General features: G+C 36.8%; 1 protein-coding gene across 1 annotated transcript; it reads left to right on the top strand.

Moving 5' to 3' along the window:
* The first annotated feature begins 9,173 nt into the window (after positions 1 to 9,173).
* Positions 9,174 to 10,613, top strand: LOC140514896 (olfactory receptor 4F3/4F16/4F29-like). The gene has a single exon (XM_072625371.1). The coding sequence runs from the start codon at positions 9,183 to 9,185 to the stop codon at positions 10,119 to 10,121; it is 939 nt and encodes a 312-aa protein (XP_072481472.1). The 5' UTR covers positions 9,174 to 9,182; the 3' UTR covers positions 10,122 to 10,613.
* Positions 10,614 to 20,604: the final 9,991 nt, after the last annotated feature.

Below are 20,604 nucleotides of genomic sequence, written 5' to 3'. Positions count from 1 at the left end.
GCAGTCATGTTGTGAAAGACTAATTATATTTCCCTACATCCTATCCTGCCCACTATTTATTCTATTCTCTCTTTAGACCTTGTACCTCCCCTAAAGTGATTACTTCTTATTACTCCCTCTTTCCATTTGCCCTCCCTTCTATCATTCCCCCATGGCACTTCTCCCCTTCTCCCCTACTTTCCTGTAGTGTAAGATAGGTTTTCATATCCAATTTAGTGTTCATGTTATTCCCTCCTTAAGCCAAACATGATGAGAGTAAGCTTTACTTTTTTCTCTCTCACCTCCCTCCTTTTCTCCTCCATTGAAAAAATTCTTTCTTGCCTCTTTCATGAGAGATAATTCACCCCATTATATTTCTCAGTGTCAACAAGGGGAGGGGGAGAGAGCATTTACTGATCTCTCTGCCATTTTTACTCCAGGAAATTCAAGTATGTGACTTGCAGACATTTAATCTGTGGTCTGATAGTCTCAAGAGCATCTGCTGCAGATACCTAGGGCTCTGGGGCTCTCACTTGCTTGGTTCTGTTGGACTTCTGTCCTGGGCTGTGTTTCCTGAGATTCTGCAGTCCTTCTGCTGCCTCAGATCACCTCAGGGCTTTCCTGTTCAGCCCTGCTGTGACAGGGATGTGCTGTGAGCTCCTCTAACCCTGAAGAACAGATACTTCCCCTAGACCTTCTAGTCTGTCCTGGGCTGTGAATCTGCCACAGTGTGTCTCCTATTGGATTCTGCCCCTCCAAAATCTGGTCAGATTCTCTTCCTAGAGGTGTCTGAAGGAGTTTGGCTAAGAATTTGGGTGAGTAGTTTCTCTCACTCAGCCATCTTGACTCTACCCTCCCCCCCCATTCTATTTCTACCTTTCTGCTCCCAATATATTCCTCTCTCACCCCTTAATTATATTTTTTAAGATATCATAACTTCCTATTCAACTCAACCCGTGCTCTCGCTCTCTCTCTCTCTCTCTCTCTCTCTCTCTCTCTCTCTCTCTCTCTCTGTATTTAAAATTCCTCTAACTACCCAAATACTGAGAAAAGTTTCAAGTTACAAATATTGTCTTTCCATGTAAGGATGCAAACAGTTCAACTTTAGCAAGTCTCTTATGATTTTTCTTTCCTGTTCACCTTTTCATGTTTCTCTTGATTCTTGTGTCTGAAAGTCAAACTTTGTGTTCAGCTCTGGTGTTTTCATCAAGAATGCTTGAAAGTCCTCTATTCCATTGAATGACCATTCTTTTCCCCCTAAAGTATGATACTCAGTTTTGCTGGGTAGGTGATTCTTGGTTTTAATCCCAGTTCTTTTGACTTCTGGAATATTACATTCCAAGTCCTTTGATTCCTTAATGTAGAAGTTTCTAGATCTTGTGTTATCCTGATTGTATTTTCAAAATACTTGAATAGTTTCCTTCTGACTGCCTGCAATATTTTCTCCTTGACTTGGGAATTCTGAAATCTGACTACAACATTTCTAAGAGTTTTTCTTTTGGGATCTCTTCAGGAGGTGATAGGTGTATTCTTTCAATATTGATTTTACCCTCTGGTTCTAGAATATCAGGGCAGTTTTCCTAGATAATTTCATGTAAGAGTATATCTAGGTTCCTTTTTTGGTCATGGCTTCCAGGCAGTCCCATGATTTTTAAATTGTCTCTCCTGAAACTATTTTCCAGGTCAATTATTTTTCCAATGAAAAATTTCAATTTCACCTTGTCTGTTATTTTTTCATTCCTTTGGTTTTGTTTTATCATTTCTAGATTTTTCATAAAGTCATTAGCTTCCATCTGCTCCATTCTAATCTTTAAGGAACTCTTTTCTTCAGTGAGCTTTTGGACCTCCTTTTCCATCTGGCCAATTCTGCTTTTTCGGGCATTCTTCTCCCCCTTGGCTTTTTGGATTTATTTTGTCATTTGGATTAGTCTATTTTTTAAAGTGTTATTTTATTCAGCACTTTTTTGGGTCTCCTTAACACACAGTTGACCCATTTTTCATGATTTTCTTGCACCACTCTCATTTCTCTTCCAATTTTTGTTCTTATTCTCTTACTTGATTTTCAAAATCCTTTTTGAGCTCTTCTATGGCCTGAAACCAATTCATATTTTTTTGGAAGCTTTGGAGGCATTAGCTTTGACTTTATTTTCTTCTGTTTGCATGTTTTGGTCATCCTTGTCACCAAACTAAGATTCTATAGTGTGATTCTTTTTCCAGTTTTTACTCATTTCCCCAGCCATTTACTTGACTTTTGAGCTCTTTGTCAAGGTACTTGTCTTTGTCCAGTTATGGTGAGAGGTATACTGTCAGCTGGTCATTTCCCCCCGAGAATCTGTGGTTCTAGAGCTCCAGAAACACTGTCTCTGCTCCTCCTGCTACTGTGGGATACTCCACCTCTCCCTCTCAGCTGCCTTGGGACTCAGGCTGGTACACTCCACTCTCCTGGGCTGGTCCCACAGGCTTTTCGCACTGATCTTCCACTTTATCCTCAGCAATTTGGGGTCCTGAATTCTGGAGACTGCCATAGATATGAGAGATTCAGTCCCCTCAAGGCCTGCTCAGGTTCTCTCTGGGCCAGCACAGCCCACACTGGACTATGCCTTGCCCCTATGGTAGTGAGATAGACACTTCCCAGTGACCTTCTAGGTTGTTTTGGGGTGGAGATTTGCTTCACTCCATCATTCTGTGGGTTCTCCACCTCCAGCATTTTTTTTTACAGGTATTTGACTGAGCTTGGCAGGAGTGCTCTAGAAAGTCTGTGCTGCTGTTACTCTGCCATCTTGGCTCGGTTCCCCAAAATCTCTTTCCTTCTTTCCTTCTTTTTTTTCTTCCTTCCTTCCTTCCTTCCTTCCTTCCTTCCTTCCTTCCTTCCTTCCTTCCTTCCTTCCTTCCTTCCTTCCTTCCTTCCTTCCTGACCTCCTTTCTTTCTTTCTTTCTTTCTTTCTTTCTTTCTTTCTTTCTTTCTTTCTTTCTTCTTTCTTTCTTTCTTTCTTTCTTTCTTTCTTTCTTTCTTTCTTTCTTTCTTCTCCTTCCTTCCCTCCCTCCCTCCCCCTCCCTCCCTCCCTCCCTCCCCCTCCCTCCCTCCCTCCCTCCCTCCCTCCCTCCTTCCTTCCTTCCTTCCTTCCTTCCTTCCTTCCTTCCTTCCTTCCTTCCTTCCTTCCTTCCTTCCTTCCTTCCTTCCTTCCTTCCTTCCTTCTTTCTTTCTTTCTTTCTTTCTTTCTTTCTTTCTTTCTTTCTTTCTTTCTTTCTTTCTTTCTTTCTTTCTTTCTTTCTTTCTTCTTCACTGATGCTCAGATACATTAAAAGCAAGTGATTTCTCCAGTGTCAGGAAGGCTTTAATTGTCCTGGCTAGGATGTGAACTCAGGCTCCATGATGCTAAGTTCAGAACATCATATTTGACAGTCTTTCCACTGTAACTTTCTGTTCCATGGAACTCATAATGTTATATAAACTGCTGATCTAAATGTTCCCCTGTCCTTCTTTCCAAAATTTTTTAAAGCATTTCCAGTAATACTAATTGACTAAAATTTTCTTTCTAGTGGACAATTTCCCATTCCACATACATTTGAGATGGCAGAAAACCAGCTTAAATTTACCAAATCTCTAAAAAACACAATGTGATTAAAATATAATATATAAACCTGTAAGTACACATAGATAATTGGAAAGGAGAAAGCACTAACAACCCAGGGGATCAGAGAAGACTTTCTGTAGGAGATGTCATCTAAGGTAAGCCTGGAAGGAAGGTTTTTTAGAATCCTTGCTCTACAGGCTGAAATGAGGAATGTCTTTGGAGTACAAGGTCCAGTTGAAGTGAAAGTGGAGTTTTTACATATGTTATCTCACTTATCTTCACAACAATCATGTGAGGTAAGTGCTATTATTATTCCTATTTATATGTGAGGAAACTGAGGCACAAAGATGTTAAGTGACTTGTTCAGGGTCACAAGGTTACTAAGTGTCTCAGGCAGAATTCAAACTAAGTTCTTTTTGACTACAAGTCTGACACTCTATTGACTATGTCATCTCCTTAAACAGGGAACTGTTGTGAAGTAGGTTCACATTAGGAAGATTGTCTGTCAGGGCATAGCTTGGATTGGAAGGGGAATAGGAATCGTGCAGATTATCTAGGAGTTTATATTTTATTCTTGAGGCATTTGGGATGGGGGGCAGCTAGGTGTGCAGTGGATAGAGCACCAGTGTAGGAGTCAGCAGGACCTGAGTTCAAATCTTTCCTCAGATACTTGACATTCACCAGCTGTGTGACCCTGTGAAAGTCACATAACCCCAGGTGCCTCATCCTGGGTCACCTCCAGTCATCCTGATGAATATGTGGTCACTGGATTCAGATGGCTCTGGAGGAGAAGTGAGGCTGGTGACCTGCACAGCCCTCCCTCACTCAAAACAAAGTCATGTGCAAGTCATGTCATCATTTCTCTAATGGCATGGTTTTCTTCGGCAATGAAGGATGAACACACACTACACACACACACACACACACACACACACACACACACACACACACACACACACACACACACTGAGACATTCAGGAACCACTTAAATTTACTAACCCAGCAATGTCAAGATCAGACTTGGGTTTTAGGGTTTCCAGTTCTATGGAAGAAGCAATAGAGAGCAATGAGACTAAAAAGGAGTTCAGAACTTTTGTACAAAGTCATTGATTCCTTTTTATGGTGAGTAGAGGAAGTTCTCATACTGGGAGTTTCTCCAAGCTGATGAAAGCATAGGTCTTTTAACTGCTTGTGTGGTTCATGCTATAGACCCCACAATGTAGGATTAATCTTTTGTCTGTAATTCCTATGTTTTTTTCTTTTACTTGATCAGATTCACTGAAGGATGCCAGAAGGAATTTCATGTAATAGAAGTGATGGTTTCATTTAAAAGTGTGAAAATGTGTTTGTTTCTCATGTTTCCCAGATATACTTTTGCTCAAACTTCATTAAAATCATCCAGAAAAGGGTGAAAGGATCTTTTTCACTAGGAACATTCATTTCTGTTCTTAGTCATCCTTTATTAACAACATTTACTCTTGGGTATCATGGGAAAACCAAGAGAATCCTAGGAGAGAAGTCCTTTGGCCAAAGGATCTCAGGCTGGCAAAACCATTCTCTGCAGCATCATTTGGCTGCTAATGAGCTATCTTTCTGTTTAAAGCAGTATTTTGTTATGTTCTTAGTGCTTCTAGTCACTACAGATGGTTAGTAGGCCAAGTTTTGGGATCCCTTTGTCACAACTCCTCTATCAGTTCCTGTGATAGAACAGGTAAGTGAGAGAGATGGGAGTAAGAAAATTAAAGTGGCCAGACCTCCATGTTTCAGAGTGAATAGATGATACTGGGAGCAGTATGACTCATTACATGGCACACTGATGGGGCGATGATGAAGACAGGTCTGGAACTGCCTTCTTCTAGGAAAAGAATCAACAGGGAGAAGCCAAATACACAAAGGGAGGGTTAATATGAAGGGTTCCAGGTTATGGAGATATGGAAATACATACCTGGAAACAGAACTTAATTTCATCTCCTGATGGACATAGCAGAGAAAATGAGTAAGATGGAAATATAAAAATAAAAAAAATTTAACCATCTCCTCAAAACTTACAGAATTTTTTTTCTTGATGAAAATACCTATTGTCCTCCTTCTCTGAGAATGTCTATCTCCTTTCTTCATCTTAACTTTCTCTCTTATGTTATCTGGATTTGATGGTTGAGCATTTCTGTGATAATCTCTTTTGAATACTAGAGTCTAAAGATTTTCAGATCTTTTCTTCTGTCTGTAATGAAAGTGGAAATGTCCTATTATCTGATTTTTTTAGTTCAGTTCTTCTGTCTAATATTCCTTGGGAATGTCACAAAGCCCCAATGCCAGGTTTATTGCAAATTTATCCTATTCAAACTCAACTGAAATGCTATAGCTATTAATTAATCATCTCTTGTAAACCTTGTAATTCTAAGCCTTTTCCATATTGTTCAAACTCCCATCTTATTTTCTATAATATACTGTAGATGACCTGTTCTTCTACTTTAATAAAAAAAAAAGTGAGACCATCTATTAAGAGCCTCCTTCTCTTCAACCATACCTGTTCATCACCTCAGTAAGCAGCTCTTTTATCCTCTTCAATTTTCTCTTTTTTTTTTTGAGAAATAGTTATGGAGATAACATCTTCCTTGGTTAATTCTTCTATCTGTGTCTTTGAGATTATCTCCTTTTGCTTTCATCAGTTGTTCCAAATGATTTATCCATTATCTCTCTTTTGGGATGTTTAATTTTCTTTTTCATTCATTCCTTTTCCTCCATATACAAACTTCTCATGTAATAAAAAAAACCACACACACAAAAAAATCCCTTTGATGTATGTGATCAGGCTGCTGCTTATTCTATTTACAAAACATGTGTTGTAAGATAATTTCAATTCTATCCCAGAAGTATTCAGTGAGTACCTGTAATGTGAAGTCAAGAAGTAGTGTGGTGAAGTGGACAGAAACCTGCACTTGGTCTCATGAAGATCTGTGTTTGAGTCAAGTAAATAAGAGGCACCAAGCATCATAAAACACCTACTATATTACAAACACTGCTAAATTCTGCCTCTGGTACATTGTAGCCAAATTATATCACTGCAAGTAGTCCCCAATCTGTATAAAATCACAGGTCCTTTTCCACCTGCCACTTCCAACCATCAAAAATATGTACTTCTCTGTGATAGTCATCTGGATACAAAGATCTAAGACAGAATATTTGATGGTCACATTCTTGGTCCTGTCCTCTCCTTTTCCTTCCATTTAAGGCATATGAATTTTATTCATCAGGTAATGGAGGCTAGAGTAGAAACTATTGGAGTTTTTTGAACAAGGGAGTGATGTGATTAGAGCTGCTTCTTAAGAAGATTGCGTGTTATTAGTGTATGGTTGAGATGAAAAGGACCATAGACAGGAATTAGGGATTCCAGTAAAGAGATTATTGCTAAAATGTCAATTAAAATCATAAAAGACCTGATGTAGGGGTGAGAGTACATAGAATCTGGTGTGGGAGAATGGAATACCTGTGGTCACACTTCTCCCTTAAAGATATAAAAGGTGTTGTACTCTATTGTCAAAGCAGAATTGAAATGGCACAAAGGAAACATAGGATACACACATTTGGACTAAGAGCCCCAAATATTCACACGGACTGTCTGTGCCCCATCCTTAGTAAAGCATTGCGAGCTCCTATTGCTCTGATCAGTCACTGTCAGACACATTGAAAATTTGATTTATCATGGTGGTGTCATTTTGGTCCTCTTCCAGAATGAACGACAATAGTCACAGAATTAGATTAGAGACGAGAATGGAGTGCACCTACTTATCATTGGGAACTGACTCTTAATTATGTAATTAGGAAGGAACATTCCATAGTAAAAGCCTAAGGAATGTTTATGGATTGATTAGGAAGCCTTGAAGACAAAAGCAATCTAAATGTATAGCTTCACTGCTCTTTGGACTTTTTTGCCACCTCCCCCCTCCCCCCCATTGGTGGCTCAGTTCTTTTTTTCTCCTTACTATTATTATAATTTGCCTTTTCAAAATGTACTTTTGAAGATTTCTTCATTTCCTTATTCTCACCATATTTACTTTCGTTCTTTTCTTTCTCTTTTCTCCATCATTTCTTCTTCTTTGGCACTTGCTAGGGCTGCATACAGTCTATTTCTTGACTTTTAACTCTTTGCTAAAGGTGGGCTCTGCTTCCAGAGTGGAAGGGGCATTATCTCAAGCTTCAAGGGTTTTGGGCAGTTTTCAGAGCTAGCTCTGGGAGGTCTATAAGATTTCCGTTCTTCTAGGGTGGTATGATTTAGAGAGAGATGTGTTTCCTGTTCTGTTGCCCTGCGTTCTGATCTGCAAGTCAACACAAGCACTCTTTTTTTGCTCTGTGTCTGTGGCTAGGGTTCTTGTTCCACTGTGACCCCAAGCTCTAATGTGCTAGTGCTCCTCCTTCCCCCGGGTCTATCCCTCAGGACTGTGACTGAGACACAAGTATAGGTAAAACAATAGACTCCTGTTCCCTGTGACAGTAAAGACACTCCTGTATTCTCCTGACCAGATGTTTGACCCTCTTACTGCCTCTCTCTAAATCTAGTACTGTCTATATCCAACAGCTGTGTCCTGATTAGTGAGATTAAAGGATTGTATATTAAAATCTGACTTTTTGAAATTATTAGGTTAATTTGTTCCAGACCAATGGCAACACACAGTGAATTGGAAAAATGCTACTATGTCAAGAGATTAATCATTCATACTAATATAGAAGAGTTTTTTGGTCGTACTTCATATCCTGAATCCCCTTCTAGCTCCTAGAACAGGCTACAATTGCTAGATATAACTAAATGTCCTTCATTTTGTTTTTGTGTGAACACTGAGTGCAATGGTAGGAGAAGATAAAAAAATAGTATGAATAGTAATAGCTTGATGTGAACCTTCTAGTCACTATGCACACTTATAGGCATTATCTCACCTGATTCTCACAAAAATCCTGTGAATTATAGTAGGGAGTGCAAGATGTGATATTCATAATTTACATATGAGAAAACTGAGCCTCAGAGACTTTAAGTGACTTGGCTAAAATCTCACAGGCTGGAAAAAACAGCAAAGTGTGCAATCACTTCAGGTTTTCCAACTCCATGAGAAGCAGACGCTGCCATTCTCTGCTACCACAGGGAGGCAAATGGGCATCAGAAGACGTTCATGATGAGATACGAGACAATAGAATAAAAGGAAATCCAGAGCTTTTAATTCCGCAAATTATCCTCAGCAATCAATGGAGGGAAGTGAAATGAATGAAGTCACCACTCTTTTCCTCTCAGATGCTGTTCTGGTGCATTGCCTTGCCTATCTCTCCTAACTCTTTTCTGTGTAGCAGTCATCCCTTTGCTTTCACCCAGTCCTCTCTAGGAAAAAAGCTAGAGAAGTGCCAGAGGACAGGGTTTTAACAGAATATGGCAATAACTTTGCAGTTCTATGTGATCACAGGTTAAGAATTTATTCTGGCTATGAAATGGTGAGATGAGATTGGATTCCCATAGCACTGCACATGGTAGGCCCTTGGCTGGTGTTAATTGAATTGAATTGAATTATCTATCTAGTAATTTGAATTCTCTCTTTATTCTCTTTCTGTAGGCCTTTTCAGAGGGTGCCGTGCTGACTGAATCTATGAACAGAGTGAATCACACTGAAGTATCTGAATTTGTGTTCTTGGGACTCACCAATTCTTGGGATATTCAGCTCCTGCTCTTTGTGTTTTCCTCAGCTTTCTACTTGGCAAGCATGCTGGGAAATTCCCTCATTGTGTTCACAGTGACTTCTGACCCTCACTTACACTCTCCCATGTACTTCCTGCTGGCCAACCTTTCCTTCATCGACTTGGGGATTTCTTCTGTCACTTCCCCTAAGATGATATGTGACCTTTTCAGAAAACACAAGGTCATTTCATTCTCTGGCTGCATCACCCAGATATTCTTTATTCACTTGATTGGTGGTGTTGAAATGGTGCTACTTATAGCCATGGCCTTTGACAGATATGTAGCCATATGTAAGCCTCTCCATTATCTGATTATTATGTGTCCAAGAATGTGCACTTTGCTACTGGCTGCTGCCTGGGTTATTGGCTTCATCCATTCAGTGGTCCAAATGGCTTTTGTAATTAACTTGCCCTTCTGTGGTCCCAATGAACTGGATAGTTTTTATTGTGATCTCCCTCGGTTCATCAAACTTGCCTGCACAGACACATACGGACTTCAGTTCATGGTCACTGCCAACAGTGGTTTCATGTCTATAGGTGTCTTTCTCATTTTGATTATATCCTACCTTTTCATCCTATTCACTGTTCAAAAACATTCATCAAGTGATTCTTCTAAGGCTCTCTCCACTCTTTCATCTCACATCATCGTGGTGATTTTGTTTTTTGGTCCAATTTTCTTTTTCTATGTATGGCCATTTAACAAATCTCACCTGGACAAATTTCTTGCTATCTTTGATGTAATTCTGACTCCCTTTCTGAATCCAGTCATCTACACACTAAGGAACAAAGAGATGAAGTTGGCAATGAGAAGAGTGTGTAGTCAGCTTGTGAGTTTCAGGAAAATCTCTTAAATGGCTTGATGAGAAGACAAGAACTTTTTACTTCCATAATCAGAATGTCTGGAAACAGAAGGTGGAAGGGGAGAGGATGACTTAGATTTTGATCCTAAGGGAATGTAAATAGGAATTTTAAATTTGGATTTAGATACAGGAGTGTAGAGATGGGAGAGAGCTTTGAATATTGTCTACATAAAAACATATCTCTAACAATAAATATGCATTAAATCATCATTGGAGAGTATAGATATAGCAAAAAGAAAATCCAGGGTAGGAAATTGAGGGAATTTACCATAACTTTGATATGAAAGAGAGCTAATGAAAGCTAGTGAAAGAAATCGTGACATAAAGGTAAGACTAGATTGAGATTTCCATGTCACAAAACTTTACCATGAGGAGAATTTCTGTAAAAGGATATTTGTTGACAATTTAAAAATGAAGAAATAGCTATGGGTTTTTGTTGACTCATCACTAACTTCAGTACAGAATCCTTACTTGTGGATTCTAGGTGCATTAATTATAGGAAAAAAATAATTTAGGCCATTAAAAAACACAAATCCTTATCTGTTTTGCTTCCTTTTAGGAAGACTGTCAATCTCTCTTTCAATAAAGTGTTACTACTATGAATATTAGGTATGCAATCTTTTTAAAAACCTTCACTTTGAAGTCCCTGAAAAAATACTTAAGAAATTGTTTTGTTTATTTAATACATGTATTTAATGTGTACCTCACGAATCATACTGTAGGTCATCTTGATTCTGTTAGATTAGATTTTCTTTAAAGTGGCAGGGGGCTGGAGAAGCAGCAGTGGCAGGAGCAGGAGTAGCAGCAGGAGAAGGAGGAAGATGATGGTGGTGATGGTGAGGAAGAGGAGGAGAAGCAGAAGGAGAAAGAGGAAGAGTAAGAGAAAGAAGAGGAGGATGCAGCAGTGGTGGAGGTACAGGATAATACTTTCTTGATAAATTTACAATCTAGTGATATGTGGAGCCCAGAAAATGTCAAACAAGAGTACTAATAAGAACAATTCTAGAACCACCCAAAAGCAGTATATATCACTCAATACCAAAGGAGCAGAATGTACAATGTAATGAAAGCTATGCATTTAGGGGAAGGAGAGATCTTTATGGGTTGGGATGGTCAGGAGCATCATTATGACGGAAGTGGAAACTAACATGGATCTTGTAGTATGGATCGATTGTGGATATGAGATAGAGAATTGCAGGCAGAGAAGATAGAAGAAAAGCTAAGGGCCTGGTAAAAGTTGAAAAATAATTATAGAAAATAGGAAGATCATCCTGGATGCTTGAAAAATAGCATACACATTTGAAAATAATAGGACATAAATCTCAAAAGATGGGTTGGAATGAACCTGGGGTCTGTGTTGAGTGCCATCCCAAGGAATTATAATTTTATCTGATAAATTTATCTGCTCAAATGAGGTCATGTACATAAATAATTAAAAAATCTTAAAGCACTATGGAAAAGCTTGTTAATATTATTAAATAATGGGGAGCCATTGAAAGTCATTGAGAAGAGCCATGCTTTAGAAATATCAATATCATATCAGAGTGGATTAATGGAGGGTGGGACGCAGCAACTAGACATAGGAATATTCCCTAGTGCTTAGTTGTAATAGCCTAGGTGAGAGTCAGGGAGGATTTGAATTAGTTTGGTAGTGGAACTAAAGAGGAGTGGAAATATATAAGATGGGGTTTTAATATTGACAGAATTGTAACTGTTTTGATCTTGAGTACATAGGAGATAGGAGAATCAAGTGTCATTCAGTTTACATGATAAGGAAATATTATAAGAAACAGGAAAATTCTAAATGAGGATCAAATTTTGGGGGAAAGTTGCTTATTTGGACCAGAACATATTGAAAAAGCAGAAAACCATGTAGGATGGTTTTTGAAGTTTAGGAACAGCAGAGTGGATAGTCAAGAAGAATATGTTGATGAACAATTGCAGGGTCCTAGGTAGAACATAAAAGAAAGAGCTAAATGATGGCTTCAAGATCTTTAGGAGGACAAGTAAAGTGAAAAGGTGGCATCTTTCAGAGAACCCAACTCTGGCTTCTCCTTTCCTCATGATTTTTTAGCTTAGAAGAAATTTTCATTCATACATTGACTCATGTTGAAGTTCATTCGAACTTGTTGTATGACTTGACCCACAGAGGAGTTTTTATTAATGAGTCTATTTGTTCTTGGAATGATGTTGCTAATGGATTGGCCCAGGAATGTCCCCTTATCCTTGTCCCATCCACCATTTCAATTACTGACTTGGCTGAAGGCTTATGTAATATAGTTGTCCATTTTAAAGCTAAACACAAACTGCAAGGACCATATTTGATACCATAAACTTGGCACAAAAAGTGCTTTGACCAGCTAGAATGATGAGATTAATTTAATAAGATGAAATTTGATAGTAATAAATGTAACATCCTAGATATCAATTAAACAATAATGTTAGGATGGAGGAGGACTTCATAGAAAATAGCATGTGTGAAGCAGATTTTGGGGTTTAGTGGACCATAAGATCAAAATTAGTCAGCATATAAGATGGCAGTCAAACAAAGAAATGCTCTCCTAGACTTCCTTACTGCATATATAGTGATCAAAATGAGGGAGATGAAAGTTCTAGTGTACTCCACACAGAACAAACTGCATTTACAATACTTGTTCATTTCAATTCAGTTCAGTTCAGTTTTAAAAGGATATTGACAATCTGAAGAGCACTGATAAGAGACTGGATGCTATGACATGTGAGGAATACTATGATATAAGAGAAGAAATTTTAACAGTTTTAGCCATACAAAAGTGAAATGAGCTATCCCAGAAGATTATGAATTCACTTCCATGGAGAATTTTCAGGAAATCATAAAAAGACTTCTTCTGAGAAAATTGTAGGATTCCTGAGTAAAATAGAGGTTGTAATAGATAGCCTGGAAGGCCCTTTGTAACTCTGAGATTCTGTGATTTTGTGATTTTCTGAAGGGCAAGAATGTTTGATATGATTATTTTCTTTAGTTGGTGTAAATGAGAGCTACATCTCTTTAAGAGGTCTTTAAATTTTAATTTTATTTAAATACATTTTTAATATAAATATATTACTTAAACTTATACATTTAAATATATCAAAATATTAATTTAAAATACATTTTAATTATATTTAAATACTATTTTTATCTAGAATTAAATTCCAAAAAATAGTATTTCTCAATATATACAATACAAAATATGCATGAAACTATTTCCATTTCACACTTGCTTTTAAAAAATATATGTATATATACACAAACACCTACATATGTGTACACACAAACTTACAAAATTACATTTATTTTTTCAAACTTTTTGAACTTCATTCTACATATCTAAAATATTTCAATATTTCTCTTTTTAAAAAATTACTACTGTTAACAAGGTCTTTTCCTTCTCCTCCCTCTTAGCAGTCCTGTATCCAATTAAAAATTGAGAAAATGAAAAAATCTATGTCTTTTTCTGTACTTTGAATCCATCACCATTCTGTGAGGATGTGGGCAGCATGCTTCATTAAATGTCCTCTGTATCTATGCTTGGTCATTGCATTGATCAGAGTTCTTAAATCTTTCAAAGTTACTTTTCTTTACAATATTCACCTTGCACAAATTTTCCCCTTGGTTCTGCTCATTTCACTCTGCATCAATTCATACTATCCAAGATTCTTTGAAATAATTTCATTTGTAATTTCTTATAGCATAATAACATTCCATTTCATTCATATAAGCAATTTGTTTACCCATTCCTCAAATGATGGGCACATTGTTAGAATCTAATTCTTTTCTTTTTCATCCTCCCCTCATAATTTTCCCTACAAGACCTTGAAGTCTGTTTTGCATGAAACTATTACTTCCTCAGGGTTATTCTTCTTCACATCCCATCTTATCCATGCTTTATTTTCCTGTTGTTCAATGTATGTCTACATCAAATTGTAGAGTTGCATATGTTCAGCCACCTTTAATTCAGTTCATATCTGAATAGGAATAACTTGATACGTTTCCTCCTTCTTTCCTCTATGTTTGAGTACCATTGTCACGCACCTCAGTTGTAAAAAATGGGAGGTTCCAATCCTTTTTTCCTCCTTTTATCACGAATGTATTACATTTTACTTTCTCTTCTCTTTTCCTTCAAACATTCAGAAAAGAACTAATGAGTTGCCAGGCCCTCCATTTTCTCAATTTAACTCACTCAGTATTCTTTGAAGATGTTAAGGTTGTGAAGAGAAAGTTATTTTTTCTCCCCCTATGAAAATGTGATCACTACACCATCACACAATACCTTTTAACTACTCAAATAAGTTTACCTTTCTAAGTTCCTTCTTAGTTGTGGTCTTTTCATCAGGAAGGTTTGAATGCCCCTTAATTCACTAAAAGTCCAATTTTTCTCTCTGCTACTTAGAGTAAGTTATTTTTGTTTGTAAACCTGTATAATTTGTCTATTGGAAGAATGTGTTCCATGATCTGCTCTTCTTTTGAGATTCTGACTGTGTTCCTTTGTTATTGAAACTACCTGTTTCTGGATGCTTGTCATTTTGTGACTTCTTGATTTTGGTTATATCATTCCTAGGATTTTTCCTTTTGGGGTTTCGTTCAGAAGGCTATCAATATAGTCTTTCTCTCTTCATTTTGCCCATTGATTCTAAGAGATCTGGACAATTTTGACTGGGTCCAGACTTTTTTTTAATTGTAGTTTTCAGAGAATCCTAAGATTCCTCAAATTATTTCTTATATGTTTTTTTCCTTAGGTCAGTTGTTTTTATGATCAGATATCTTATTTTTTTTTTTGCTTTTTTTCAATCTTTTGAGATTTCTCATAGAGCCATTGATATGTATGATGGTGGAGTCTGTTACTTGGGTAAAATTCACTACTTTTCCTTTTAAATTATTTATTCTCCTTTGAAATATTTCCTTAAGGACTTTTATTTCATTTTTTGTTTCTTGCTTAGTTTCATATTAATATCAGTTTAATCTCACTGGAAAATCCATTTTTTCCTTTGAGTCCTGCTTTCAGTTGTTACAGATTTACTTGCTCATTTTTAAAAAAAATTTTCAGGGATGGAGTCTCTGGATCTAAGATAGTTTTTTTTTTTAACACTCTTGGATTTTCTTTCATTTATTCATTTTTTCAATTATAGTTCGTGAATTGGAGCTTTGTCTCAGGGCCATGGCTTTGGGATATGCTTATAGGTGAGGTGGTTTGTTGCATTTTGTCTTATCTTAGATCCCCTGATGTTAACCTTCACCTCTCAAGGTTAGCCCGTCCACACTCTGAAGTTTGAGATTTACAATGCTATATTATGTAGGTCCTCTAAGGAATCACAGAACAAAGTGCTAGGTACCTTGTCCTCCTATAAGTATTGCTGTATAGCTGGTCACTGCTGCTACTTAGGACTTCCAAAGTCCCTACCCTAGACCTTCTGATCCTTTTCTGGGACATCTCTGCTAATCAAGGAAGAGAGAGAGAGAGATGGGGGAAACCATTTATATAATACCTTCTGTGTTTTTGGTTCTTAGCTAAGTGCTTTTTGTCTCATTTGATCCTCCAACAATTCTACAAGGTACTTGCTATTCCTCCCCCACCTCCAATTTTACAGTTCAGTAAACTGAGAGAGAGGTTAAATGACTTGCCCAGGGTCACAAGGCTAGTAAGTGTGTGAAATTAGAATTGAATCCAGGTCTTCCTAACTCCAGGTCTAGCATACTATCCACTGTGATACCAGCTGCCTTGAATCACTAAACTTGTAAGGATTAAACAAGGAGTAGAAGACATTACCTCCATCTCTGAGAAAAATGGACTATCAAAGTCCTTCATACCTTATGGTAAGGCAGCCAAATACAGTATTTGGTTGATATGAATGTGGTAAAGACAACAAAGTCTCTCTCACTTGGAACCATTCACAATAGGAAGTGGTGTGAGGAAGGTCAGTTTGACCTTGTGAAGTTATAAAGCATTTTTTTTCTACTATACTTTTACTCAGATTCCTTATTATGACATCCAGGCTTCTTCAGTGTTGGGAGTGAATGACAAAAATTCGGTGAGAAATAGTATACTTGTTGTCTGAAGGCAGTTTAATTAAGTACATGGAGGCTCATAACTAGAATGATGGTGTATCATAATTTAAAAAAAAACATTTTAAAGATAGTCAATTAAAGCATAAAGGTTAGGGAGTAATTATGATTGCTATTAATGAAAGTATCCACACCAAGCATAAAATGTTTTATTACTTTTGAAGTAGTACCCATCCAATGCAATCTCAATTAATTTAATTCAATCCAATCCGATATAATTCAATAAACATATTTTAGGCACCTATTATATACCGTGGGAATAAAACACCCAAACCCATCTCCCAGGGGCACCATACATTGAGCAATAATTTTGTGATTTATCTTAGTGCTGGACATATAGCAGGCACTTAATAAATATTTATTGATTAATTAACTTCATATTTTTATATTTTCAGATTGAGACTAAAAAAGAAAGGTATTGAAAGAATAAAGTTACATGACTTATAAGTCAATATTTTTGAAACAGTTTCTAGTTCTCATTCAATAATTTGTGTGAAATCATATTCAGAAACTCATATGATTTAGACTAACAGTATGATGGTATGCAGTCACCTAGGTATAGTTTATTATTGTCCCTTTCTTTGTATCTCTCTCTTTGTTTTAATATTAATTTGATCTATTTTCAGTGTTCTGTAATCACTACCATATAACTTAGATTTTTTTTCCTCCCTCCCCTTATTTCACTCCTCCCTCCCTGAGACAGCATGCAATTTTATATAGGTTCTACATATACATTCCTATTAAATACATTTTCACTACAGTCATGTGTAGAAGAGTTAAAATGAATGGGAGAAATAATATAACAAACCAAAACATAACACAAAAGAAAATGTTCTGCTACATTCTGCAATTGAATTCCATAGTTCTTTCTCTGGATGTGGAAGGCATTTTGCCTTAAAAGACCACTGGGAATTTTTTAAGTCCTTGCATTGCAATGAAGTTCCAAGTGTACCAGAAAAAACTCTCACACATTGTGGTTGTTGCTATGCACAAAGTTCTCCTGGTTCTGCTCCTTTTGCTCAGTATCAGATCATATAAGTCTTCCCAGTCCTCTCTGATGTCTTCCTATTCATCATTCCTTATAGCACAATAGCATTCCTTTACATTTATATACCATAATTTATTCAGCCATTCCTCAATTGATGGACATTTCCTTGATTTTGAGTTTTTGGCCACCACAAAGAGTGCTGCTATAAATATTTTTGTACATGTGGGACCCTTTCCCATTTTTATGATCTCTTGGGGATACAATCTTAGAAGCATTACTGCTGGGTCCAACGGTATGCATATTTTCATATTCCTTTGGGTATAGTTACAAATTGCTCTCCAGAATGGCTGGATTAACTCACAGTTCCACCAACAATGAATTAGTGTTTCAACTCTCCCACATCTTCTCCAACATTTATAATCTTCCTGTTCTGTCATGTTAGCCAATCTGATAGGTGGGATGTGGTACCTCAGAGTTATTTTGATTTGTATCTCTCTAATCAGTAGTAATTTAGAGCATTTTTTCATACGACTATAGATAGCTTTAATTTCTTCCTCTGAAAACTGTCTGTTCATATCCTTTGACCATTTATCATTTAGGGAATGACTTGTATTCTTGTACATTTGACTCAGTTCTCTATATATTTTAGAAATGAGGCCTTTATGAGAGACACAAGTTGCAAAAATTCTTTCTTAGTTTTCTGCATCCCTCCAAATCTTGGTTGCATTGGGTTTGGCTGTGCAAAACTTTTCAATTTAATGTAACCAAAATTATCCATTTTATACTTCATAATGCTTTCTATCTCTTCTTTAGTCGAAAATTCTTCCCTTCTCCATAAATCTGATAAGTACACTATTCCTTGATCCACTAATTCATTTATAGTATCAATCTCTATACTTAGATCGTGTACTCATTTGGACTTTGTTCTTGTGTAAGCTGTCAGTTATTGGTCTATGCCTAGTTCCCACCACACTGTTATCCAGTTTTCACAGCAAGTTTTGTTTAACAGTGAGTTCTTATCCCAGAAGCTGGAGTCCTTGGATTTATGAAACAATAGATTGCTATACTCATTGCCTACTGTGTCTTAAGTATCTAGCTTATTCCACTTGTCTACCCTTCTGTCTCTTAGACAGTACCAAGTGGTTTTGGTAATTGTTGCTTTATCATACAATCTGAGATCTGGTAGAGTTAGACCACCTTCCCTAGCATTTCTTTTCATTAGTTCCCTTGATATTCTGGATCTTTTGTTTTGCCAGATGAATTTTGATATTAGTTTTTCCAGCCCTAGAAAATAATTATCTGATAGTTTGATTGGCATGGCACTAAATAAATAAATTAATGTAGGTAGAATTGTCATTTTTATTATATTGGCTCAGTCTACCCATGAGCAACTGATGTTTTCCCACTTACTTAAATCTGACTTCATTTGTGCAAAAAGTGTCTTGTAATTGTGTTCATATAGTTCCTAGATTTGTTTTGGCAGGTAGACTCCCAAATATTTTATAGTGTCTACCCTAGCTTTAAATAGGATTTCTCTTTCTATCTCTTGCTGTTAGGAATATATAGAAATGTAGAAGATTTGTTTGGGTTTATTTTGTAACCTGCAACTTTTGCCAAAGTTGTTCATTATTTTAAGTAGTTTTGTCCTTGAATCTCTGGGATTCTATATGTATATCATCATATCATCTGCAAAGAGAGATAACTTAGTTTCTTCTTTGCTCATTCTAATTAATTCAATTTCTTTATCTTCTCTAAATGCTACAGCTAGTATTTCTAGTACCATATTGAATAATAGTGGTGATAATGGACATCCTTGTTTTACCCTTGATCTTACTAAAGATGCATCTAGCTTATCTCCATTGCATATAGTGCTTGCTCAAGGTTTTAGGTAGATGCTGCTTATTATTTTATGGAAAGTTCCATTTATTCCTATGCTCTCCAGTGTTTTTTAATAGGAATGGGTTTTGTATTTTGTCAAAAGCTTTTTCTGCATCTATTGAGATAATTATGTGGTTTCTGTTAGGCTGGTTGTTGATATGATCAATAATGCTAATAGTTTTCCTAGTATTAAACCAGCCCTGCATTCCTGGTATGAATCCTCCTTGATCATAGCGTATTATCCTCTCTTTCTTAAAAATAAAAAAACCCAACTTATTGTGAACACAATCATGGGGCTTGCAGATCTACCAAATATGGGTAGATGAGTGTAGTTGTATAAGTTGTAAATTCTTCCTTGGTGGCACTACATGTAAGTGTATATAGCTATAAATCTCTCTCTCTCTCTCTATGTGTGTATATATATATATATATATACACACACACACACATATATATACATATGTACAAATGAACATACATATAATATTTTTTATAATATGTTTTTATATTATAATTAGGTATACAAACATATTATGGGTACCCACATGCACATATATGCGTAATATGCTTACAAACATATACATGTGTGTATGTATGTATGTCAAAAGATCAAAGGGTCCTTTTCAGAGGAAGCATTCACACCTCTTCCCTAAGAACTCTTTATTAACAGTATCTTCCAGAGTTATCATGGGAAAACCAATAGAATCCTAGGAGAGAACATTTTTGGCCAAGTGATATCAGGCTGGCAACCCCATTCTCTGTAGCCTCATCTGGCTGCTCCCTGTTAGTGTTGTTAATGAGATGCCTTTCCACCTATGGCAGTGTTTTATGTATTTCTTCCTGCTTCTAGACACTATAAGCAGGAACAGGCTGAGGTCTAGGATCTCATCCAACTTCCTGACAACTTTTCAAAGTCAGCCAGAAGAAAAAAATAAATGAAGAGATGAAAACTGAAGATACAGGAGAAGGACTAATATGACAAAGGAGGTATGTGAGAGAGATTGAAATACAATCTCATGCAGGAAATACAGATATTCCAAATGCCAATGCTTTAGGGATGAAGAAGTAATATTAGACCAAGCTTACCCATGGCACAGAATAATAAAGTGTTGCTGAATATAATGGGGATGGAGTTTACATGATTATATAGACCAGAAGGGACCTAAAAGGACAACTAGCTCAATCCAGTCATTTTACTAATGAGAAAATGAAGTCTCAGAGAAATTGGGTTCTCTGAATATGATACCACAGAGAGGACAAAATGCAGAATTGAATTCTGAGTCCTCTAACTGCTGAGGCAATGCTCCTTTTGCTATTTCACACAGAACAGGATAGTCAATACGTATTCCACATTATGGAGATAGATATCTATCAGGAAAGTGAACTTATTTTATCTCCTTATAAGATCCGAGGGCTATCAGAAACCCAAGGTTAAGGATCAAAAACAAGAGTCAAGGAAGAATTAAGATTATGTCCTGTCTCTTAATTTACTTGATTGTGACTTTTTTTTTCATGGAAATATCTGT

This window comes from Notamacropus eugenii, chromosome 7 (assembly GCF_028372415.1).
Source record: "Notamacropus eugenii isolate mMacEug1 chromosome 7, mMacEug1.pri_v2, whole genome shotgun sequence".
Classification (NCBI taxonomy): domain Eukaryota; kingdom Metazoa; phylum Chordata; class Mammalia; order Diprotodontia; family Macropodidae; genus Notamacropus; species Notamacropus eugenii.
This window is presented reverse-complemented; position numbering and strand designations above follow the sequence as displayed.